The following is a 23,620-nucleotide window of genomic DNA, read 5'->3' on the forward strand; positions in this document are numbered from 1 at the left end:
CTTTGGATTCCTTCAGATTAGAGAATTGAGACCTGGGTTTGAATCTCAGCTCTGCTACTCACTATGTTAAAGTGAAACAGTTGCTTAACTGCTTTAGAGGAAACCTTGGTTTCCTCCTCAGTAAAATGGAGATCATAATCCTTGTGAAATATTGCCTAGAAAGCATGTGAGCCCAGTGCCTGCACATTAATAGTCCTTAGGGATCCTGTTGCTCTTGTAGCCTGAAATGAGAGCCAAGTCCAGGACTTCATTATTTATATTGGGTCCCAAATACCCCTCCTTTCCCTCAGGCCTTGTCTGCCTGGCTCTGTGCTCAGCTCTGCCGCTATGGGAAAGCTGGGCATGGGAATCCAGGCGGGTGAAAACAAATTCACACGATGTGGACTGAAGGGGCAGAGTTGGGGATTGGGAGCCTCAGAGGAGGAAGAGAGCCTAATGAGGAGCGCAGTCTGTGAGGTCCCTGGGGAGGAAATGTTTTAGAGCCTTGCACCGGTTCACCCCGATGTGTCCTGGAGGCGGGGCTGGAAGAGGAGTGGAAAACTCTCAGGGGCTTCCCAGAGGCAGGAGCTTCTTCTCCAACACCTTTGTCCCCTCCTGGAGGGGTGCTCTGTCGCTGCACAACCCCCAGGAACCGGGCCTGAGTTTATCTCTAGGCCTCCCGCTTCCCCTTCTCCCTTGGGGAGGTCTTTTTCTCCACATCCCAACCACAGTTCTCCTCAGAGAGGCGCAGATACCTGTGTGAAAACGGCAGGCAGGTAGGTGGGTGTTCAAGCTAGGACGAGAACCCAGGGGTGAAGACTCGGAGTCCAGGTCTCTCGCGCTGCACCAGAGTGCTTCCCTCATACCAGAGATGACTGAGGGGCAAGTCCGGCACAGTTTGGAGGGCGAGTTATTGGGTTCCTGGAGGGGTCTTGAGACACTGTTGAGCGTGTGCGCGGCTCTCAGTCATTATACTTATCCAGTCTGGAAGGCCCCACGGAGCCCCCTCCCCGTCCCAGGCTTTGCTCCAGCTGAGGGAAACCAATGCGCATTTGAAACAGAGGAAGGAGCTCTTCGGTACCGACCCAGACACAGGTTCTACTCAGCAAAGTGAAAGTTCTCTCCCAGGTTAAAGGGGATCCTCCCACAGCGGCCTAAGTGTTGGCAGCCTTGAGACTCTGTGTGGAGACCTGCGCCTTTAAGGAGCCAGGGGGCGGAGGGCGGGGCAGGAAGCGGACTCCCCGGAGACGCAGCCACCGGCTAGGTCTTTTTTTTGGGAAGAGGCGGGCCAGACCCTCCTAAGGGCACCGCCCCCTACCCCTCGGCCTGGGGGCCCTCCGGTTCTTAACTCTAGGGGAAGGGGCCTGAGGCTTCTAAGCGTGCCGGATCTACGGAGCTCCGGGCTCCGCGTCCCGCCCAAAAAAGCTCAAGTTTGTTGACTTGTAGGGAGTAGCTGGGGCGGAGGCGGGTGCTAATAATACCCACTCGTTCCGCCGCCGCGCTTTACAGTTTACACAGCTGTCACCTTCGTTACTCCTTAATTAATAATAAAAATAGCCGCCGTTCGGGAGCGCCCACTGGATGCCAGGCCCCGTGCCGAGAGCTTTATAAGCACAGTCCCATTAAGTCTGCCCTCATAACGTTATCCCCATCTTACAGAGCAGGAAGGCGAGGCTGGGAGAGGGACAGTGACTTGCCCGAGGTCACTCGGCCGGTCAGCGGTGCCGGGATCCAAGTGCCCGGCCGCGCGAGGCGGGGCGCGGGTGCTACCCCCGGCTCTGCAGAGAGCCGCGGGGGCGGAGCGGCGGGCGGGGCGGAAGGCGAGGGGGGTGCGGCAGCGGAGGATGGCCATCTTAAGTGGCCGCTGAGGAGCCCAGGGCCGCTTCCAGGGGGAAGGGGACATCGGAGCAGCCCGGGAGGTGGGGGTCTGCGCGCGGTAGCCGCGGTTCTGAGGAGAGGTCGGGAGCGCAGGGGATTGAGGAAACTTTCTTCTAGATGAGCAAGGGGAGGCCTGGTCTCGGACTGCTGAACCCCTCAACGCCGGGGCCTTCGTGTATGGGGGATGGTGCCAGGGAACTTGGCCGAGAAGGGGGAAGGGCTCTGCTCCGGCTGAGAGGGGCTGCCAGGGACGGTGCATGGGGATTCGAGGACACTGGACCTCGTCTAGGGGCTTGCAGGGGATTCCCTCGCGGGACTTGGACCCAGTGGAGTTTGGGGGTTCAGGTCTAAGAGGAGGCTGGATTTTAAGGGAATTGAGGGTGATGGGGAGAGACAGAAGGAGGGTCATGGTATCTTTCGCGGATTTTGGTAACTTGATATTACGAGTCTGTTGGGGAGCCGAATGGACAGGACTTTGGGTGGAACCAGACGTTTGTGGGAGTTTGAGGGACATATTGCCAGTATTAGGGGAAGGGATTCGGGATCCCGAAGTGTCGGGGCTCAGGATGGGGGGAACTTTGGCTTCGAAGGGGGAGTTTAGGGGCTGGATCTCCGGGTGGTGATGGCGGAGCAGGATCATTGTGGGGTTTGGGAGGCTGGCTACCCCTGGGGTTTGGGGCGGGGGTGTCTCAGGTCCTGCGGGAATGCTGAGGATAACTTCCCCGCGGGGAAGAGGGTGGGGGCAGGGGCGGGACGGGCTGTGGGCCGAGTGGTGGGGGTGGGGGCCGGCCGCCCGGCACTGCGCTCCGCTCCTGCCCCTCCCCCGTCGCCTCTGAACAAACTTTTCTTTCTCTTCAAGTTGAGGCCGGCGCTGCTGGCGGCGGCGGCGGCTGCGCGGCAAACCAGGCAGCAAGCGCGGCGGAGCGCGGAGTCCCGATCCCCGGCTCGGTCCCTCCCGCGGATCCTCAGGTCCGGGACCCGACCTCGGGACCCGGGGCCGGCCCCAGCCTCAGCCCCAAGCGTCCCGGGGCGGATGGCGCACGGCGGTGGGCGCGGGCGGCTCTGAGCCCGCGCGAGCCATGGCCTCGGCGTGCGGAGCGCCGGGCCCGGGGGGTGCCGGGCCGGGGGCTGCTCTGGGCAGCCCAGCCCCCGCCTGGTACCACCGCGACTTGAGCCGCGCAGCCGCCGAGGAGCTGCTGGCCCGGGCAGGCCGCGATGGCAGCTTCCTGGTCCGAGATAGCGAGAGCGTGGCGGGAGCCTTCGCGCTCTGCGTCCTGTGAGTGGGGCTGGGAATCCCGGTGGGCGGGGGCAGGGCCCGGGCTTCCTTGAGTGTGTGGGGAGGGCCTAGGACAGTGGGACGCCAGCGCCCCCCAGAGTGGGGGCTTTGGCTTTCTGCTGGGCTTGAGGAAGGATGCTGGGAGCAAAGGGCTTCTTCCTTCCTGCTTCGTGTCTGGGGCCACTTTCTGGAGCATTGTGGGCAGAATGTGTGGGGTCCTGCTGCCCAGGGTGGCTGTAATTGGGGAAAATGCAGGGAGTCTCTGGCAGGCCCCCTGAGGCACCCTCCCGGCAGGGGTGAGGATGTGCATTCCACGATTATGTGCACTTCTGTTCATACACGGATTGGGTGTCTGAGTAGGAGTTGGGGCCAGAGGAACTGGTGGGGTGTGTGGGGGTGCTCAGCGGCTTCCTTGGGGGGCCTTTCTGTGCCCCCAGGACTGAGGTTGGGGTCTGCCTGTCTGTGTATGGCTGGGGCAGGGTGGTGTTGAGAAGAAGGCGGGTGAGACTCAATGGGGCCATGTCATTTCATGAATCAGTGAGTGAGTGAGCGTGTGCCCGGGCTCTGCGATCCCACTGCCCTAGTCCTGAGCTATGGGTGCTGAGCACGGGGTGGGACTTGGCAGCTCTCTGAGTGGGCCTGGTCTTGTGCTTGTACCCATCAGCCGGATGTGGCAGTGGTATTGGGTGAGTGTGCACTTTCAGTTTTGGAGTCTTCTCCCTGAGCTACCCCCCTAGCCCTGAGATCTGATACTAGGTGGGCTCCTGTACGCCTCTGGAGTGGGAGGTAGTGAGTGGGGAGGTGTGGGTCTACTTTCTTTAGATACAGTTATGTTCCTCCTTAGCCCTGGAAGGTCTCTGGAACCCCTATTCCTATGTCTGTTCCCTCTATTCTCCTCACATCTTTGGGAATACACCATCCTAGGCCAGTGGTTCCCAGTTGGGATTGATTTTACCACTCAGGGGACATTTGGCAGTGTCTGGAGACATTTTTCGTTGTTACATCTGGGATTGTGCTCTTGGCTTCTAGTGGGTAGAAGCCAGGGATGCTGCTAAACATCCTACAATGCACAGGACAGTCCTGAGAATGAAGAATTATGTGGTCCAAAATGTCAGTGGTGCTCAGGTTGAGAAACCCTGGCCTAGGCAGTGGACCTGAAGAGGAAGGGGTCCCCTAAGTCTCAGCTTCTGTCCCAAGTCTGACGAGGGACAGCCTGGGCAGATGGATATCCTAGAGTCCTGCGTCTCAGCCCCCTCTGAGGCGTACCCCCTAATTAGGGAGGGGAGGGAGGCAGGTGTTGGGTCAGCTGTTGAGTGGGAGGGGGACAGCTGGGCCTGTGTCTGGATGAGCAACATTATTGTCTCAGGAGGGAAAAATCCTGGCTCCATTGCCAGGGGAGGGGATAGATGGGGTGAGGGTCTATCTGGGTGTGGAGGCTTCAGCTTTACCAGCTGATTCTGGCTGCTTCCTGCATCTTAGGAGCCTGAGGGTGGGTGATCAAAACTTACTTGCTTACCTGTGTATGACACCAAATGCACAGGGAAACATTGAGGACATATCCCTGCCCAACAGGTGAAGGCAATTCAACCAGCAGACTGGGATACAGGCCCTGGCTTCTGTCCTGACTTAAATCCCAGCTCTGCCTTTTACTTGCTCTGTGACCTTAGGCAAATCGCTTTTCTTCTTTGAGCCTCAGTTTCCTCTTCTGGAGAATAGGGATAAAAATATCTGCCTTAAAATGTGAAGATTAAATGAGATCATGCCTGTAGGATGCTGAGTACGTAGCCTGTCACTGAGACAGGGCTCAGTTAATGGGATGCTACTACTGTTAAAAACAGACCCACAGTCCACAAATCAGGACATCCAGTCACACAGCCTATGCCCAGTCAGTGGCCTGGAGAGAGTCCCTGAAGGGGGCTTACCTGAGGGGAGAGGATGGCCCTGTGGCTGAGGTGTAGTCTCCTCAAATAAGCATTTGGTCCTCTTTGGTGCCAATACCCATCTCCTGCCCAGCACACACAGGCCCAGGTGGTGCCCTTGGGCAAGCCTGCCCTGAGGTGTGACTGCAGAGGGATCCTCCACCCACACTGAGTGCAGCCTGTACCATCCAGGCCAGGCTCAGCTGTCACCTGCTCAGCTGTTGCTGCCATCTGTCAGCACCCCTCTTGCCCCTCAGCTTGGGGCTCCCAGAGGCCCAGGTCTCCCATAGGAGGCCCCCTTGGATTGTCCCAATTTCCTGGTGCCTGGGGTGGGGGGGAAGCCCTAGGATGATATCTCTACACCCCCCAGCAAAACTGCCCCAGACAAACCCAACTCCAGCAGAGTCAGACACCAACGTAAACACAGGCAGCAGGCACACACGTGTTAGCACATCACCATGTATGCAGACAGGGTTTACCCAGGCTGCTGAGGACTCTTACTCTGGCAGGGGGCCCAGACTGGTACCACAGCCCAGAGGGGCTGTTTAGACAGCTGTGGAGGCCACAAAAGAGCTGCCTGTTGCTTCCCAGGGCCTGCAGTGGGTGTGGAGCCTATGCAGGTCTGGGTTGGGGGAGCAAAGGTTGGTCATTCCTGCTCTGTTGGCACTAGCAGGCTAGAGTGGACTGGCCCCAGCATTAACCCTATATAGCCTGGGCAAATGGTTCTAGGGAAACCAAGCTGAGGCCAGGGGGCTAAGCCTTTGGCAGGAGGAAGGGGTACCTTAGGGCTTAGACCCCAGCCTAGGGGTGACAGATTCTGACTTTCCACCTTACTGTCAGGTATCAGAAGCATGTGCACACATATCGAATTCTACCTGATGGAGAAGATTTCCTGGCCGTGCAGGTAGGAGCTTGGACCCTGACTCCTGACCTTAATTCCAGCCTAAGGTTTGGGACCTGCCGGCTGACTCTTCTTCCACTCTGGCTGGCCCGCAGACCTCACAGGGTGTGCCTGTGCGCCGCTTCCAGACCCTGGGGGAGCTCATCGGCCTGTACGCCCAGCCCAACCAGGGCCTGGTTTGCGCCCTGCTGCTGCCTGTGGAGCGGGAGCGAGAGCCAGACCTGCCAGATGACCGAGATGCCTCAGGTGCTGCCTGGGGTGCAGTATGCAAATGCCTTCCCTGCCCCCATCCCCAGACTTTACTTGCTTCTTCCCACCCCATCTTCTCAACCTGCCTCCCCTGAAGCCCCCTGCCACTAACCATGGTGCCAGGGCCCTTTACCCCCTTTCCATGGATGTTTCTGACAGCCATGGTGTCCCCCCCTACTTCACTGAGGGTAGGAGGCTCACACAGCTGCCCACTGGCCCCTGTCCACAGATGGGGAGGATGAGAAGCCCCCACTGCCCCCACGCTCTGGCTCTACCAGCATTTCTGCCCCTCTGGGGCCCAGCAGCCCCCTGCCAGCCCCTGAGACGCCCACAACTCCAGCTGCTGAGAGGTGAGACCCCAATGCCTTCTGGTGCAGGAAGTCCCTTTCTCCTCTGAAAACTGTGTCCTCACCAAAGGTGGGGAGACTTTTAAGCCCCCAGCCCACTCCCAGGGACCCCCATCCCATCTCAGCCCTGGAGGCAGACACCCTAGTCTGTTGTACATCTCCTCTAGGGATGGGGTGGGGGTGCTGGGATAGGGTCAGCAGGGCCTCCACTGACTTCTTAACCCCTCCCTGAAGTGCTCCCAATGGGCTGAGCACAGTCTCGCACGAGTACCTGAAGGGTAGCTATGGGCTGGACCTGGAGGCTGTGCGGGGCGGAGCCAGCAACTTGCCCCACCTTACTCGCACCCTCGCCACCTCATGCCGGAGGCTGCACAGGTATCTGGGACAACCAACACCATGCACTGCGCCCTTACCTCTGACCTGTCCTCTTCCCTCCCTTGCTACACAAACACCCTGACCTTTGACTTCTGGCCCTGAACGGGGAACCCGCTGTTGCCTCCTGACTTTCCCTTGCCTGAACCCTTGTATCCTCATGGTGGCAACTGAAACTGCACACTCAACCCCCCTTCCCTGTACTTGGGTTGGGGCGGGAGTTCTGACCTGATATCTCCCCTAGTGAGGTAGACAAGGTCTTGTCTGGCCTGGAGATCCTGTCCAAGGTGTTTGACCAGCAGAGCTCACCCATGGTGACCCGCCTTTTGCAGCAGCAGGTGGGATTGTGGGGAGACCTCTAGGGAGTGGGTTCATGTTCTGGGGCTGGGTGGGGGGCCTCCTGCTTGGTGGCCTCACAGATAAGCCTCATTCTTTCTCCCTGCAGAATCCACCACAGACTGGGGAGCAGGAACTAGAGAGCCTGGTGCTGAAGCTGTCAGTGCTAAAGGACTTCCTGTCAGGCATCCAGAAGAAGGTGCCCTGACTCCTGACCTCTGACTCCTGACTCACCACCCGTCCCTGGCCACTTGCATTGGCCTAACTAATCTGAACCCTGAATCTACAGTTCAGCACTGACCCCCACATCAGCCATGCCCCTCCCTGACCCAGCTCTCAGCATGGTCCCTGACCTTGCCCTGCCCTTGCCCTCTCCAGGCCCTGAAGGCCCTACAGGACATGAGTTCCACAGCACCCCCAGCCCCACTGCAGCCATCCACACGTAAGGCCAAGGCCATCCCTGTGCAGGCCTTTGAGGTACATGGCGGGGGTGAGGGGGTGCTTTGCGAGGCAAAGGGCAGTTGGAGGTGAAGAGGGTGCTGCCTGCTTCCGGGTATTTTTATCAGTCTCCTTACCTCCTGGCCTGCAGGTGAAGCTGGATGTGACCTTGGGTGACCTGACCAAGATCGGAAAGTCACAGAAGTTCACACTGAGTGTGGATGTGGAGGGTGGGCGGCTGGTGCTGCTGCGGAGACAGAGGGACTCGCAGGAGGACTGGACAACCTTCACGCATGACCGCAGTGAGCCAGGGCCTAACCTGGGCGGGGTGGTTCAGGGTGGCCCCAGGCCTCCGAGCACAGGCTGGTGTGACCCATCCTCCATCCTCTAGTCCGCCAGCTCATTAAGTCCCAGCGGGTGCAGAACAAGCTGGGTGTGGTATTTGAAAAGGAGAAGGACCGGACGCAGCGCAAGGACTTCATCTTTGTCAGCGCCCGGGTGAGCGGCGGGGTGGTCCAGGCCGCCGGGGCTGCAGGGGTCCCTGCTGGATGGGAAGAGAGGGAACACATGATATAGGCGTGTCATCCCTCATGTCGGGGCGGGTCTGACGGGGCAGAGAGTATGTGTATTGAGAGTGACATGAGGGTAGATTCAGATGTTCGTTCAATGAATGTTTACTGTTGTGGACTTGAGGAGTGGGTGTAGGGTGGTGAGCCAGACAGGCACATCCCTCCCTTCATGGGACCTGCAACCTAGCAGGGTATCCTCGTAGAAAGGGGTTCCTGGCCACCCACCTGCCCCTGACTGGCCATTGTTCCCCCAGAAGCGGGAGGCCTTTTGCCAGCTGCTGCAGCTCATGAAGAATAAGCACTCCAAGCAGGACGAGCCCGACATGATCTCTGTCTTCATTGGCACCTGGAACATGGGTCAGGCCCGGGCAGGGGCTGGGGCGGGAGAGAGGCAGGGCCCCATGCAGGGGCCTGACTGCCCCCGTCACCTCCACCTCCAGGAAGTGTGCCGCCTCCGAAAAATGTGACGTCTTGGTTCACATCGAAGGGTCTGGGGAAGACCTTGGATGAGGTCACGGTGACCATACCCCATGACATCTATGTTTTTGGGACTCAGGAGAACTCGGTGGGTGACCGAGAGTGGCTGGACCTGCTCCGCGGGGGCCTCAAGGAGCTCACAGATCTGGATTACCGCCCGGTGAGGGGCATCCTCTTGTCCAGCCCCTCTCCTCTATCACACACAGCCCCCAGCTATCCTGCCTGACCTCAGAGGAGCCCCTGGGGAGCACAGCTTGACTGGCTGTCCCTCTGGTCCCTGGGCATGTCCTTTAGGAGGTCTAACTGAGTCCTTCATTCTGTTGGAAGGCCTCTTTCCCTCTGGCCCCTCAGGAGGAAAAAAGGTGGCAGGCCTTCCTTCCTATCCTGTGACTTCCAGAACAGTCTATAGTGTGGGCAGGGTGGGAGGGAATCGGACAGTGGCCTGGCCTGGGGCAGGGGTGACCCTGCACTCTCTCTCCAGATTGCCATGCAGTCACTGTGGAACATCAAGGTGGCTGTGCTGGTCAAGCCAGAACATGAGAACCGCATCAGCCACGTCAGTACGTCCAGCGTGAAGACTGGCATTGCCAACACCCTGGGTGAGTGGGGAGGGCGGGGTCCCTCTGTCCATGCTTCCTGTTTCCTCTCCAGCCCTGGGTCTAGGGTCTCCCCCTTTTGGGTAGTCTCAGGTTTCCCATCTCTAAACTCTTTGAACTTTGCAAAGCATATTCATATTCTAAATCTCTTCCAGCCCCACTAGGAAGGTAGGGCCAGGATAGTTACTTCCATTTCATGGATGATAAAACTCAAGCCCAGAGTGGCCAAGTGACCTGTCCAAGGTCACACAGCTAGTATTTGGTGGAGCCCAGCACCCAGCATAGTGCCCTGGTCTCCTGGTTTGCAGCCCAGTGCTCTTCCAGGACAGATTCTGCCCAGAACCTGTAGGTCCTTCCACCTTCACTCTTGGGATCCCCTGTGATCTCCAGGGCCTCTGCTCACACATGCAGACAGACTCAGGCCATCCAGTTGGGCTGTGTGTGCCCCATGTGGACCCCCAGGGTAGGTGGGGGTGTGTGTGCAGGGGCCTGCCTGCCTCATGGCATGTGGGAGGGTCAGGACAATCTTCCCAGCTGCTGCTTCGAGGGGCAGAGGGGAGAGTGGGGAGCACACCGAGGGTGACTCAAGCCTTCTATTGCCCTGACAGGAAACAAGGGAGCTGTGGGCGTTTCCTTCATGTTTAATGGAACCTCGTTTGGCTTTGTGAATTGCCACCTCACCTCGGGAAATGAGAAGACTGCCCGGTGAGGGGGTGCCTTCCCAACTGTCTCTTTAGCCTCATCCTATATTCACCTGAGACCTATTCCATCTTCCATATTCTAGTCTTTGACCCTCCTTCATCCCTGTTCCCAGAGACCTCTTCTTCCTTACCTCAATTTAAGATCCCTCTGTCTTTCCCTGACCTTGACCTTGTCCCCAGCTCCTCCCTCTGTCCCCAGGGACCCTGATCCCTGACCCATCTCTGACCTCAGAGACTTCTTACCTTTACACCTCTCCCTGACTCCTGGCCCTTGGGGCCTCCCCCTGTAGGCGGAACCAGAACTACCTGGACATCCTGCGGCTGCTCTCGCTGGGCGACCGGCAGCTCAGTGCCTTTGACATCTCTCTGCGTTTCACTCACCTCTTCTGGTTCGGGGACCTCAACTACCGCCTAGACATGGATATCCAGGTGCAAAGAGGGCCAGCAGGTGGCTGGTAGGGAGGCTGGGCTGGGAGCCAGATGGGCTGTCACCTCTGGCTCTGGCTCAAGAGGGAAAGTCTTCAGCCTTTGTGTCCTCACCCCAGGAGATCCTGAACTACATCAGCAGAAAGGAGTTTGAGCCCCTGCTCAGGGTGGACCAGCTCAATTTGGAGCGGGAAAAGCACAAGGTCTTTCTCCGATTCAGTGAGTGTGGGCCCAGCAGGGGGTCCTGAGGGCCAGGGTCCTTGTGGTATCCCTGGCCCTTCAGGCCCCTGAACCCTCATCCCCCGCCTTTCCTAGGTGAGGAGGAGATCTCCTTCCCGCCTACCTACCGCTACGAGCGGGGTTCCCGAGACACGTATGCCTGGCACAAGCAGAAACCAACTGGGGTGAGTGAGGAGAATGGGTTGAGCCTTGGGAGACCCCCAGGGCTACAGTGAGTCAAGAGTGCATGTGGGCTCAAGGGTCTGAGCCTCTGCAATTACCACTCCAGCTTCTATGGCCCCCTGAGGCCTTGGGGGTGATCCTGGGTGTAGTGAGGATCCAAGGAGGGAGGTGGGCACTGGGGGCCAGTGAGGTGGCAGCATGGGCTTCATCTGAGCAGCCCCCAGCTGTTGGCCTCACCACTCTGCCATCCCCTGCCCCAGGTCCGGACCAACGTGCCTTCCTGGTGTGACCGGATTCTCTGGAAATCCTACCCTGAGACTCACATCATCTGCAATTCCTATGGTCAGAGCCTTCTGGACAGGGTTATGGGCGATCCTGGGTAGTTACTGTCCCAACTCCACCTTGGAAGTGGGAGCAGAGAGTAAAGAGCTTTCCCCTGAGCCCCCATTCCCATCCCTCTTTCCAGGTTGCACGGATGACATTGTCACCAGTGACCACTCCCCCGTGTTTGGGACATTTGAAGTTGGAGTTACCTCTCAGTTTATCTCCAAGAAAGGTGACAGTTCTGGATGTGCTCATGGGTGTGGCATCCACCCGGGTGGGTGCAAGTGCCTGGGGATGTGCATAGGTTTGAATATATCTCAGTGTGTCTGTGTTTGGGTGTGTACCTGTACGTGTAGGAATGTTTCTGACTATGTGATGTGAGGGTGTCCGTGTGCCTGGGTCATTGTGGGAGGTACATGCCCATGTGCGTGGGTATGTATGTGTGAGTGTCAACGTGTATGTGTGTCTGTATCTGCCTGGGGCCCCTTGTGTACCTGAATGTGCCTGGTGGTGTGGTGGGTTGTTGGAGGGCTTCCCTGCAGGCACTCTAGTCCCCAGCCCCTCTTCGATGGTCTCTCATCCTTGGGTTTGAGGTCTCCCTGTTGGTTGCTTGGGATCAGGATGCCCCCTCCTGGCCTTCCCTACTATTCTGCCAGGGCTCCTGATTTCCCATCCCAGGGCTCAGTCTCTCTGTCCTGTTCCTTCTGCCAGCCTCTCAGCCCTCCTGTCTGCCTTCCTCCCTTTGCTCCTCAGGGCTTTCAAAAACCTCAGACCAGGCCTACATCGAGTTTGAGAGCATCGAGGCCATTGTGAAGACAGCCAGCCGCACCAAATTCTTCATCGAGTTCTACTCCACCTGCCTGGAGGGTCAGAATTGGGGCCCAGGGCCGGGTGTGGGCCACTGGGGATGGGAAGCCAGAGGTGCCCAGAGTGGTCAGCCCCCTAGTTAGGGGGAAGGGAAGTCAGGAGGTGGCACTCAGTTGGGTGTCCTCTACCCCCACCCAGAGTACAAGAAGAGCTTTGAGAATGATGCCCAGAGCAGTGACAACATCAACTTCCTCAAGGTGCAGTGGTCCTCCCGCCAGCTGCCCACGGTGAGGCCTGTGGGTGAGGGCACAGAGAGGGAGGTGTGGCAGAGCACTGGGGAAACTGCCTGGGAGAGCGGGCTTGTGCATGGGGTTGGGGGCATAGGGGAACTGGGCACGAGTGAGGACCAAGGCATTTGCTTTATTCAGGGGTGTGGGACCAAGTTGCAGTTGGTTCTTTTATTTGTTCAATAAATATTTCTTGAGCCTTTGCTAAATGCCAGCTTCTGTGTAGTCCATTGAGGATGCCGAAAATTAAAGAGTTATAATACTGTTAGGTGCCAAGGAAGGCACGTGCAGTGTTGTGTCTTCCATGTTAAAAATTGATCTTTCCTTGAGAGGGGAGTGCGAGTGAGCGTGGACAAGCATGAGGGTCGAGTGAGTGATACCAAGAGTAGGAGGGGTGGGTGGGGCCTTGTTCCTCACTGGGCCTCTGCTCCCCAGCTCAAGCCCATTCTGGCTGACATTGAGTACCTGCAAGACCAGCATCTTCTGCTCACAGTCAAGTCCATGGATGGCTACGAATCCTATGGTGAGGGATGAGGAGTGCCAAGGGGGACAGAAAGCTGAGCAGGGTCCTAGAAAGGCTTGACAATCTGCTGGTCATTTGCCCTCCAGGGGAGTGCGTGGTGGCGCTCAAATCCATGATTGGCAGCACAGCCCAGCAGTTCCTGACCTTCTTGTCCCACCGAGGCGAGGAGACAGGCAACATCCGTGGCTCCATGAAGGTGCGGGTGCCCACAGAGCGCCTGGGCACCCGTGAGCGACTCTACGGTGGGGGCTCCATTGGGAGGGATGTGGGGCATGAGATGGGGTGGTGTGGGCAGGCCTGGGGGTGTGGGGGTGCTGGGAGGGCATGTTGGAATCCTGGGAATATTTGGAAGTTCTGCGGCAGGGCTGAGAATGGGTTTGCCCTGAGGAGTAGCTGGGAGGGGGCTAGCAGGCCCAGTGGGTGTCTGGGATGCAGTACCCCAGGTCCCCTCTGAGTCTCCTTTCCCTTCCTGCCCCAGAGTGGATCAGTATTGATAAGGATGAGACAGGAGCAAAGAGCAAAGCCCCCTCTGTGTCCCGAAGCAGCCAGGAGCCCAGGTGAGCTGGGGCTGTGTTGGGTGTCACATGAAGGGGTGCTGGGGCTTTTGGTCAGCTCCTACTTGATCTCTCCTCCCTTGTGCACGCCTGACAGGTCAGGGAGCCGCAAGCCAGCTGCTGCAGAGGCCTCCTGCCCACTGTCCAAGTTATTTGAAGAACCAGAGAAACCACCACCAACTGGGAGGCCCCCAGCCCCACCTCGAGCTGCTCCCCGGGAGGAGCCTTTGACCCCCAGGTGAGAAGGAAATTGTCATCCTCTGATTTATCCATTGCCGTGCATGGCTCTCAGGGCCAGCCTAGGGATCGTCTGCCACTTGGGCACTCTGCTGCCATATGGCCAGAGGTGCCAGGGCCCTATGCCCATGGCCACTCTGGCCAGCCAGGCCCCCTGTAGGTGTGGCTCTCTGAGTCAAAGGGAACACACTCAGCCTTTCCTCTCAATTCTGCCTTAAAAAATAGGATTAGAAATTGTTTCTGCAACAGCTCCCTCCACGTAAGCAGACTTAACTTGGGCCTTCTGTTTGGAGAAGGCCCGTGCCTCAGCACAGATTTCCCTGGGGGCGACCCATGAAACGGTGTCCTACAAGATGCCCCTCTGGAAACGGGTTTGTGGTCAAATGAGTTTGGGAAATGGTCCTTGCTAGATTCTTTTCTTAGATATTCCCAGTGCACAGTGATACCAGCAAAAGCTCTGAGCATGTGGACAGGAAGGAAATCCTTTTTCAGCTCTGTTGAATATAGCTTCCCAAACTTAATGGGCCAGGAAACTTCCACATAATCACTGTTAATATCCTGGGGAACTACAGTTGACCCTTGAACGTGGCAGGGGTTTGGGGTGTATATCTTATAGTCAGCCCTCCACATCCCTGGTTCCTCCTTATCCGAGGTTCCACATCTGTGGATTCAACCACGTGGCTCATAGATCTTAAAATACTTATAGTGTTTACTATTGGAAAAAATCCAAGTGTAAATGGACTTGTGCAGTTCAAACCTGTGTTGTTCAAGGGTCAACTATACTGTTCTGTGGATCCTACTTTGGGAAAGTGAGGCTTGCTTTTTAATTATAGCCAATTGTCACTTGAACGCAAATAAAAACCCCTAGGTACAGTTTGGTTTTCAACCATCTTCAGCTGTTATCAGTCACCTTAGTTTTATCCCCAGGCTTGAGTAAAACTGACTTGAATATATGAGTAAGATTCCCCAGTAGATTGGCCTCAGATGCCTCCAGGGGCTTTCCAAATTTGGCAGGTCATTCTCATTAAAGGCTCTTTTTACCCTGCCTTCTGGTACCTGTTTTCACCCATTTATTCTCAACTTTCACAGTTTACAAAGTCTTTCAGTGAGCGAGGCAAGGAAGTTTAGGGGTTATTCATCCAACTCCTCTGCATCCCCAGTTGGAGAGATGAGGACACCAAGGACCAGAGAGGGAAAGGGATGTGCTCAAGGTACATGCAGGTCTAGGATCAAGGGCCCTTATCTCCTGTCCCAGTCCAATTCTCCCTCCACTGTACACACTGCCTTCCCTTTGGTGTTTCTGGGTCCTGATTTAGTTATCCTGCTCCCAAACCCAGGTTGAAGCCAGAGGGGGCTCCAGAGCTGGAAGGGGTGGCAGCCCCCCCACCCAAGAACAGCTTCAATAACCCTGCCTACTACGTCCTTGAAGGGGTCCCACACCAGCTGCTGCCCCCGGAACCACCCTCGCCTGCCAGGGCCCCTGTCCCACCTGCTACCAAGAACAAAGTGGCCATCACAGTGCCTGCTCCACAGCTTGGGCGCCACCGGCCATCCCGTGTGGGAGAGGGGAGCTCATCTGATGAGGAGTCGGGGGGCACACTGCCCCCTCCAGACTTTCCACCCCCACCACTGCCGGATTCAGCCATCTTCCTGCCCCCCAGCCTGGATTCTTTGCCAGGGCCAGTGGTCCGGGGCCGCAGTGGAGGCGAGACCCGTGGCCCACCACCTCCCAAGGCCCATCCAAGGCCCCCACTGCCCCCAGGCCCCTCACCCACCAGCACTTTCCTGGGGGAGGTAGCCAGTGGGGATGATCGCTCCTGCTCAGTGCTACAGATGGCCAAGACACTGAGTGAGGTGGACTATGCTCCCACTGGGCCTGGCCGCTCTGTGCTCCTGCCCGGCTCCCTGGAGCTGCAGCCCCCCAGGGGACTGCCCTCCGACTATGGCCGGCCTCTCAGCTTCCCTCCACCTCGCATCCGAGAGAGCATCCAGGAGGACCTGGCAGAGGAGGTGTGTGGACCATGGGTGGCTGTCTGGGTGTGCTTACCCATGAACTGTGGTGTCCTTTTACTTCACGATTCAGTACTCAGTGGTGTCCCTTCTGCTGTGAGCTGGGCACAGGAGAGTTGGGGATCACATGAATCAGCCCAGCTCCTTGCCTCTCTCCCCACTCCAGAGCATGTGGTAGAATGTGGCTGTCTGCAGGTCCTTCTGTGTGTGTGGGTACCCTTAATTCTCCCCCTGACATGCCCTCTTCCCTTAGGGTCCGTGCCCGCAGGGCGGGCGGGCCGGCGGGCTGGGTGAGGCAGGCATGGGCGCCTGGCTGCGGGCCATCGGCTTGGAGCGCTATGAGGAGGGCCTGGTGCACAATGGCTGGGACGACCTGGAGTTTCTCAGGTGGGAGCGGGGCTGGTGGTGGAGGGGGTGGGGTTGGAGCTGGCCTTGTGGGCGGAGCTACGGGCCCTCTGGACCGCCTCGCCCTTCTCCCAGCCTCTCTTACCCCTACAGCGACATCACCGAGGAAGATCTGGAGGAAGCTGGTGTGCAGGATCCGGCTCACAAGCGCCTCCTTCTGGACACCCTGCAGCTTAGCAAGTGATAGCGGTGGCACTGCGAAGCTGGGAACTCCACTCCCCAACCCCACCTTGAAAGCCCAGCCAGAGCTCCGGAGTTGAAAAGTTATGAGGGGCGGGGCAGTACCTCTCTGCCTATTTATTGGGGATCTGCGTTCCCTACTGCCCAATCATTTGGAGTGCCCTAATTAGGACATCCTGCCTCTCACCTGTTACAGCCGGGGCTCCGGAGGTCAGTTGCCATGGTTACCGAGGACCTTGGTTATTCCGGTGCTGTCTTCCCTTTCGGACCTTCTCCAGCCCCTGGTGGGGCGTGAGGTCCATATGGGTCCGTCTGGGCCTCTACTTTCACCGCTGTTCCTGCTGCCTTCCACACAGCCTGAACCACAGTGAGAGGGGCTCTTCTAGGACCTCTCCCAATCCCCATTCTGGGGGTGTCCATCCGTAAATGAAGGAAGCCCAAGGTCAGGGCTGGGATTTATTTAAGCTTTTCTGTGTGGGTTTAGGGAGGGCAGGCACTTTAACATTATTGGGGCCGGTTGGGGTCGGGGGAAGGATCTCGGCAGTATAGATCCAGTTTGCTTAGTTCTGTCTCCTGGTCTGTACCACCCTGCGCTGTGGCTGTGTGGCAGCCATGGGTTCCTCGCTGGTCGCAAGTGGAACCAAGCTCTTGCAGGCAGCCTATCCCCATCCTGGGTACTCAGAGGGTTGCTGGCGTGATGTCTTCAATAAATTAAGTTTTATTTGGATTGAGCAAAACTCACCTCAATAAATTACAAGTGTTTCAAAAGCAAAGAACAACAAAAAATCAGGAAAGAGGGAAAATCTGTCCCGTTGCTCTGACAGACCCTCCCTCGTCTAACGGGCCTACCCTTTGTGCCAGACTGGCTGGGGATGCGAGGGGACGAGGTTCAAGTTGGCAGCGGGACTCTTCAGGCCGCTCATTATCCCAGTGACGGCCAGCCTTTGCAGGGGCGGTGTCAGGGCCGGTGGGCCCGAGGGGTGGGGCCCAAGTGGGCTGGTCACCAAGGTGAGGAGTGACTCAACCAGCTGCAGAGCTGGGGAGGAAGCCGGGCTGTTTCTCCTTGAGGCTCCTCAAGTTTGCCCACTGTGGTAGGGACAGGTGTTATTTGATCCCGGTTCCAAAGAAAGCCAAGCTAGAAGGTGCTCGGGCTCTGCTGGAGGGCGTCCCAGTGAAAAGTAAAAGTAGCCCGCTCTTCTGTGTGGGAATGGGTGAGGACGAGAGTGACCCTGCCTTGGTCTCTAAAGGTGGGGAGGGCACATGTAGGGGTCAGACTCGGTGGGGAAACTGGACAGAGGGAGACATCAGGCAGGCGGCCGGGATGGGGAGGGTCTCTCAGGTCCTGGAGGGGCAGGGGCGTCTCTGGCCGCAGGCCCGGAGCCTCCAGAGGCCGGCGGCTAGAAGAGATTGGTCTTCAGGGCGGGACCAGGTTTCCGGTGAAAGGAGGACAGAACCCCTGAGAAGGGGCCGGGCCCGGGTTCGGCCGGCTGCCAGGCCTTAAGCAGCTCCGCAGCGCCCGCGCCCGGCCCGCCGCCCCCACCGCCCGCCACGCCAGCCCACAACGGGCCCTTGAGCGGCTGTGGCCCTGGCCCGGGTCCGGGCCCAGAGCCCAGGGCGGCGGGCAGCGGGCTGGGGCTCAGGCGCGGGCTGGCCAGGCCGGGCGCGGGCGGTGGCGGCAGCGACGCGGTGCTGTCGGGCGTGGGGCTGCACGTGGACTCTTTGGAGTCGTCATCCTCGGACGAGCAGCGCGCCTCACCCTTTTTGGCGCCCGCCGCGCCCGCCGCACCCTTGGCGCTGGCCGCGCGCTCCTGTTTTCGGAACTTGGCCCGGCGATTCTGGAACCAGACCTGCGGGCACATCGGCCGGTCAGTCCCGGGTCGAAAAGGCGTGGGTGAGACCTCCATCCGGAAGGGACGATTGAAGGGATCTGGATTATTACCAGCCTTCGGAGCCTTGGCCCCTCGCCATCCACCACTCTGCTCGTTGCCCTCGTCTCTCCGCTTCCATCCTCTCCTCCACTTGCCCCATTCTCTAGGTCCTTAGGGCCTTCCCCTTGGGATCTGCTCACCCGCGGACCTTGCCGCCTCCTAGTGTTCTCAGTCTCCCGGAGGGGACTCCGCCTTTGCCCTCCTTATCACCCAAAGCTCTCTCTCCCCAGTTCGCTCCTACAAGAGGCTCTGGGAGTACCCTCTGGAGTGTCCCGTGGCAGTGAAGAGCCAGCTAGGGCACTCGGGAAACCTTTTGTTCAAGGTCTCCATTAAAGGCGCGCCAGCTGAACATCTATACTCAGATTCGTAAGATAGACAAAAGCCCACCCTGGCCCAGCTCCTGCGCCTGTCCTGAGCCCGGGCTTTCCAGGCTCAGAGGTGTCACAACTGCAGAGCTGGGGAGGGGACCCGGAGGCACTGATTGGCCTCGTTTGGCCCTGAGGACACCTGGAGCGGCCCCTCTACCCACTCGGTCTCCGTCCGGGCTTCCCAAGCATCACTGAGTGCTCAGCCCTATGCAGGAGACTGAGGGGAAATCATGAGGCTGAACAGCTAAGTTCTTTTGAGAGCCTCAGGTCTGCCAAGTCCTGTTTCCACAGCCTCCCCGGACTACATGTCCTCTTCTGCCCAACCACCCCAGGACTGCGCTCTGGCCCCTGGCTCTACCTCTGCCTCCAGGCTGCACCTCCCCGTCACCCGAGTGAGGCCCCTCTGCCCTGCGGACCTCTAGGTGTCGGGCACTAACTTCCCGCCCCTTCTCCGCGAGCACACATTCCCGCAAACACGCACCTGCACGCGAGCCTCAGTGAGGTCGATCTTGAGCGCCAGCTCTTCGCGCGTGTAAATGTCGGGGTAGTGGGTCTCGGCAAAGACGCGCTCCAGCTCCTTCAGCTGCGCGCTGGTGAACGTGGTGCGGATGCGCCGCTGCTTGCGCTTCTCGTGCAGGCCCGATGGCTCCGGGAAGAACTTGTAGGGCACTACGGGTGCGTGCGGAAGGGCGGGGGAATCAACGAAGGTGGGGGCATGAGGAACCGAGCCTAGCCTGCTGCGTTCTGCTCCTGAGGGATCGCTCAACGCCCCCCGCCCCTGCCCTGGCCCCTCGGCTTGGACCTCTCAGTCCTGGATGGAACGTCTTCCCTATCGCTGAAGTGGGCAGGGGTGAAGGCAGACAGCGAGCAGGAAGTCCTGGAGCCCAAGGGCCGCAGCGAGGGAACCAGAATGTGATCCTCGCGTCAAGACAGCTGACCTGTCGTTGGCCCTCCGATGTGTTCCCTCCACCTCCGACCAGTCTATCCGCCCTTATGACCCTCCCCTGGGTGTGTCTCTCCCTCAGTCAGTCTGCCTGCTTGACTTAAGGTCCTGCTCTGTCCATCCTAACGCTGTCTGTCTGTCAGGTTTCATCAGCATCCTGGCTCTACCCAGTAACCAGCCCTGGACTTCACCTAGGCAACTGAGATTCACGACTCACCTGCCTGGGTCAGCTTTCAGCCCTGCCACAGACTGTCTGCCGTGTAAAAATTTGGCCCGCTCTACCCCGCACCCGACTCCTTCCCAGGCCTCATTTCCTCAGCCCCATCTCACATCCCATCCTCCTCCAGGTGTCCCCCCCTCCCCTTCCTCACCTCTCTCCAACTGCATCTATCTGCAGCTTTCCCCCTCTGGACCATTCGTCTCTTTGTGCCCATTGAGAAGGGGTCTTATTTCTCCCCTCCCAGGTTTCTACATCGTGTCTTTGCCCTTCTCCCTGCCAGTCACCTCTCTCTCCGTCCCAACTCCTTCAAAGCCAGTCGCACTCTTCCCCTTCCCTGTCTTCCCATCCCTGACTCCCATCTACAGTCCCTACTGCCCCACAGACAGTGTTTCTGTCACCATCTCCCCATGGGAGGGCTTCTAGCCCCTGTTTAGGTCTCCATATTCTCCAAGCATCCCTGATATCCTTCATCTTTTTCATATCTCACTAGTTCTCTATCTTCCCTAATCCTTGTCTCTAATACCCCCATTCCTAGCCCCATCTTTCTTATCTCTGTTTTCAATCTTTCATGGTCCCCATCTCCCATAATTCATCTTCCCACCACCTGGTTTTTATCTCCATCTCCCCAACCCTGGGATCCCATTTCTCCTAGGGTCCCCCATCTTCCCATCTCTGCTCATATCTCTCCATATCTGTTCCCATCTCAGAACTCCATCTCTCTGGGGCCCATCTCCCCATTTCCTGTTTCTACCTCCACAGTCCTCATCTGCATATGCCCAGAGTACCCATCCTTCCCATCCCTATTCCAGATTCTGACTCCATCTCTCTGGTTCTCATTTCTGCAAATCAAGGTCTCTCTCACCATCTCTCCCCACCCACAAGACCCCAATCTTCTACTTGGGCCCAAGGGAGTCTCCCCAGGAAGGAAGGAGATAAGGAGTTTGGGTAGGGCAGCCTAGACTCTAATTGGAGAGATGGGGATGGCTAAAAGTCTCCATGAGGTTGAAGTTTCAGATGGGGACTTGGATCAAGGGGTTTGGGCATCGTATGGGGCTGCTTCTGGGTTTTGCAGTACTCCATCTATGAGAGTCTCCAGGGGGAATGAGGAGATGAAACTGGCTTAATGACCTGAGTACCCTTTTCTTCTGGCCACGTAATGGGTTTCAGTGGTGCAAGAGGGTTTGGGCACAGGCAAGATGGGTCCAAAACCAGGCAGTGGGGGCCTGATGGTGCTGGGGCTCTAGGAAGGTTCCCAGATGGGCAGCTCAACTGCAGCAGGGATCCTCCTGGGGGTCGGGCGTGAAGTGGGGGCGATAAGGATGGGGAGTCTGACTGGACTGAGCTGGAAGCATCTTCCAAGGAAACAGGGGATGGAGAGGTTGAGTGGTCAGTCTTTGCAGGTGGGCAAGGGAGGGCCTGGTGAGGAGCCTATGACTGGACTAGGGATCTATTTCCTTGACCCAAAGAGCACGGGATAGGGATATGACAGTGGAAGAGGAATGGGAAGGAAGAGAGGGTGGAGCTCAACTCTGCCTAGGGAATTCCGTCTTACGGAGGGGCTGTGGGTCCCGCGGGGAGATGGAGGGTCTGGCTAGGGAAGGGATGGTGGCGGCCGTGGAGGACAGTCGCAATCACTTGCCGAGTAGGGCAAGGGCTGGGGGTGCTTTAGGATTTGGAGGGAGGGTTGGGCTGGGGCTGGGCTCACCTGCCGAGTAGGGCGCGGGCTGGTGGTCGCGTAGAGCGCCAAGCGCGCAGTTGGAGGAGCCGAGCGCGGGGCAGGGAGGCCCGGCCGCGGGGAAGGCGGGCCGCAGGGGGCTGTATTGGAAGCCGCCGGGCTGGCTGCAGGCGCCGAAGTCGCCGTAGGCGGACGCCTCCATGGCCGCCACGCACGAATCGTACGAATTGAGGTAGGAGTAGTCCATCGGCCCGGGGGGCGGGGGCGGGGGCCGGGTCGGGCCGGGTGGGAGTCGGGTTCCTGGGCCGGGTAGGGGTCAAAATGGGGGTTGGAGCGCCAGGAGCCAAGGACCTGAAGCCGGCTGTCAGCGCCAGCGAGTCCGCCCGCCCCGTCGCGGCCGTACTCCGCCCGGGTGCAACGCAAGTGCAGCCTAGCCCGGCCCGCGCGCCTTTTAACGCGCAGGACCCCGCAGAGGGGGCGGGGCGGGGCGAGCTCTTCGGGGGCGGGGCCTGGGCCGCCCAGGCCCCGCCCCCAGCCGCCCCCGACCCCGACTCCAAATGGTTGCCACCGTCTCTTACGCCTCCCGAGGTGCAGGGCGGGCTGCGCGGGGCCCCATCCTCTAGAGTCCCCATCCTGCCCCAGTCCGGACCAGACCTTCAATCTCCGCGCATCTTGTCAGTCCAGAGGGTCCCGACCCCTTTCCCTGGCCTCCCCACCTGCGGCCCCGCATAAGGGAGGGAAGACAGGCCTAGCGGCTCTCCTGTGAAGAAGTTAATTCAATTCGTCCTGATAACCGAGTTATTCCGATCCAGCCCCTCTGCTCCGCCCCCAGCGAAGTACCATCCCGGCGGGGACCACGGAGGCGGCCTAGTAGCGGGGATGAAGACAAGGACGAGGAAGAGAAGGAGCCTGGGATGAAGACGTGGATGAAGAGAGGAGACAGAGACGGAGACAGGAAGAGGGACAGAAAAGTGATGGAGAAATATGGAGAAAGGGGCAAGAGAGATACAGGTACACAGATGGAGACATGGATGAGAGAGATAGATTAGAGACCGGGGCAAGAGGGACACAGGAACAGAAATGGTGACAAAGGTGAAACATGTACAAGAGGAAGGCGGGGATGGAGATAGCATAGACAAAGGAAAGATAAGAGAGAGAGAGAGAGAGGGAGACAGAGAAAGTGTGTGAGGCAGGCATGGAGACAGAGAATTCACAGGAATGAGACACGACTGAAAAAAGAATTGCAATGAGATCAAGAGAGATGAGACAAAACAAGGCAGTGATAGTGAGACAGACACACGCGGAGGATCAGTCTCAGAGAGACAAGGCCAGGGACAGACACAGTGGAGGAACAGAGGCTGAGGGGTGGAGAGAAAGAGCCGTTGGAGAGCTGAGACCCACGAGCTGGAGCACCCAGCAGGCAGAAGGATTGTAACGGAGGTGCTGCATGAAGCTGCGGAGGGGGAGGGTCGCCTAAGCCGATGTCCCTCTATCCTGACTTGTCCTGAAGGTCATACGACCCTGCCCTGCACCTTCAGAGACCAGCCTGCCTGTCCTCTCTCCCAGGTCCCCCATCTCAGTCTCTCTCCCCACCGCCACTAAGTGTGAGATGGCACTCTGGTTCTCAGCACTCTCCGTACAGATCATGTGTGAAGAATGTCAGGACCAGGGAGTACCCAAGTGACCTCTTCACTCTTTCTCAGCCTCCACCCCTCTCCTCCAGAGGCCTTTTTGTTCTTCAGGAAAACCACCTAGAATCAGTCTGGGCCTGGCCACTGATGAGTTCTGCATCATGGGACCACAGGACAGGACATAGGATCCTTTCCAGGAGAATAGAACAGAGAACTCTTCTGCCTCTGCAGCACACCTGAGGTGGATTGAACAGCTTCCCTACCCAGCCCCCAGGCTCCTTTACCCAATCTTGGTAGGTCCCCACCTTGTTACTAGCCAAAGTCCTTGGGGGATGAGAGAAGGGATCCCCCCCCCCACATCCCCAGTTTACCAGCATACTGGGGAGCATGCCCAACCTGGCCGCTCATTCTTTGCTTAACACAAGGACCACTTGTCCCCCATTTCTGTAACTACTCCTTACCAGGGGGTTTCTCTGAGGTATTTTCTCTAATTAGTTTTAAATTCTAAATTGACAGCTAAACTGATTTAAAACATTCTCTCGACCGGTGTGGGAGGTACACCCCTCTGCCTTGACACTTCCTATACAGGAAGTCCAAGGGATCTCAGAACTGGGAAATCAGATGGTGCCACTGCTCTCTTTCTTAGACCTCCCATGGCTCTC

At 58.3% G+C, this 23,620-nt stretch overlaps 3 protein-coding genes across 9 annotated transcripts in view; 1 reads left to right on the top strand and 2 right to left on the bottom strand.

Moving 5' to 3' along the window:
• ANAPC15 (anaphase promoting complex subunit 15) overlaps positions 1-1,551 on the bottom strand; it is a 68,405-nt gene extending 66,854 nt beyond the window's left edge. For 2 of the 4 annotated variants that reach the window (XM_032489271.1, XM_032489269.1), the window contains exon 1: positions 735-1,546. The gene's annotated coding sequence lies outside the window, so the exon portion shown is untranslated. Of the gene's footprint in view, positions 1-734 lie in introns of all 4 variants that reach the window. The other 2 variants (XM_032489273.1, XM_032489272.1) reach the window with 2 other exon arrangements.
• Positions 1,552-1,752: 201 nt separating this feature from the next.
• INPPL1 (inositol polyphosphate phosphatase like 1) lies at positions 1,753-16,930 on the top strand. 4 transcript variants are annotated; one of them, XM_032489235.1, is made up of 29 exons: positions 1,754-1,898; positions 2,717-3,133; positions 5,893-5,956; positions 6,049-6,199; positions 6,432-6,552; positions 6,784-6,924; positions 7,166-7,259; positions 7,367-7,456; positions 7,636-7,734; positions 7,847-7,997; positions 8,087-8,193; positions 8,519-8,621; positions 8,705-8,901; positions 9,223-9,340; positions 9,946-10,042; positions 10,329-10,467; positions 10,584-10,683; positions 10,780-10,868; positions 11,127-11,208; positions 11,333-11,422; positions 11,944-12,057; positions 12,196-12,284; positions 12,720-12,807; positions 12,894-13,049; positions 13,286-13,364; positions 13,459-13,599; positions 14,936-15,608; positions 15,862-15,995; positions 16,107-16,930. In XM_032489235.1, exons 2-29 carry the CDS (start codon positions 2,937-2,939, stop codon positions 16,195-16,197), a joined length of 3,795 nt encoding a protein of 1,264 aa, XP_032345126.1. In that variant the 5' UTR covers positions 1,754-1,898; positions 2,717-2,936; the 3' UTR covers positions 16,198-16,930. The 4 variants fall into 4 exon arrangements, with proteins under 4 accessions (XP_032345128.1, XP_032345130.1, XP_032345126.1 ...); XM_032489237.1 differs by lacking the exons at positions 15,862-15,995; positions 16,107-16,930 and adding an exon at positions 14,688-14,809 and having other exon boundaries at positions 1,753-1,898; positions 14,936-15,077; XM_032489239.1 differs by lacking the exons at positions 14,936-15,608; positions 15,862-15,995; positions 16,107-16,930 and adding an exon at positions 14,688-14,809 and having other exon boundaries at positions 1,753-1,898; positions 12,894-13,003.
• Positions 16,931-17,067: 137 nt separating this feature from the next.
• Positions 17,068-22,025, bottom strand: PHOX2A (paired like homeobox 2A). The gene is made up of 3 exons (XM_032489265.1): positions 21,358-22,025; positions 18,971-19,158; positions 17,068-18,040 (listed from the first exon to the last, which is right to left on the bottom strand). Exons 1-3 carry the CDS (start codon positions 21,572-21,574, stop codon positions 17,591-17,593), a joined length of 855 nt encoding a protein of 284 aa, XP_032345156.1. The 5' UTR covers positions 21,575-22,025; the 3' UTR covers positions 17,068-17,590.
• Positions 22,026-23,620: the final 1,595 nt, after the last annotated feature.

Source organism: Camelus ferus, chromosome 10, assembly GCF_009834535.1.
Source record: "Camelus ferus isolate YT-003-E chromosome 10, BCGSAC_Cfer_1.0, whole genome shotgun sequence".
Classification (NCBI taxonomy): domain Eukaryota; kingdom Metazoa; phylum Chordata; class Mammalia; order Artiodactyla; family Camelidae; genus Camelus; species Camelus ferus.

Coding starts and splice junctions, on each gene's coding strand:
- PHOX2A (XM_032489265.1), bottom strand. CDS start 21,574: ATGGACTACTCCTACCTCAATTCGTACGATTCGTGCGTGGCGGCCATG. Junction 19,159..21,357: donor GCCCGCGCCCTACTCGGCAG/GTGAGCCCAGCC, acceptor ACGCACCCGTAG/TGCCCTACAAGTTCTTCCCG. Junction 18,041..18,970: donor TCACTGAGGCTCGCGTGCAG/GTGCGTGTTTGC, acceptor ATGTGCCCGCAG/GTCTGGTTCCAGAATCGCCG.
- INPPL1 (XM_032489235.1), top strand. CDS start 2,937: ATGGCCTCGGCGTGCGGAGCGCCGGGCCCGGGGGGTGCCGGGCCGGGG. Junction 11,209..11,332: donor CATCATCTGCAATTCCTATG/GTCAGAGCCTTC, acceptor CCCTCTTTCCAG/GTTGCACGGATGACATTGTC. Junction 15,609..15,861: donor AGGAGGACCTGGCAGAGGAG/GTGTGTGGACCA, acceptor CTCTTCCCTTAG/GGTCCGTGCCCGCAGGGCGG.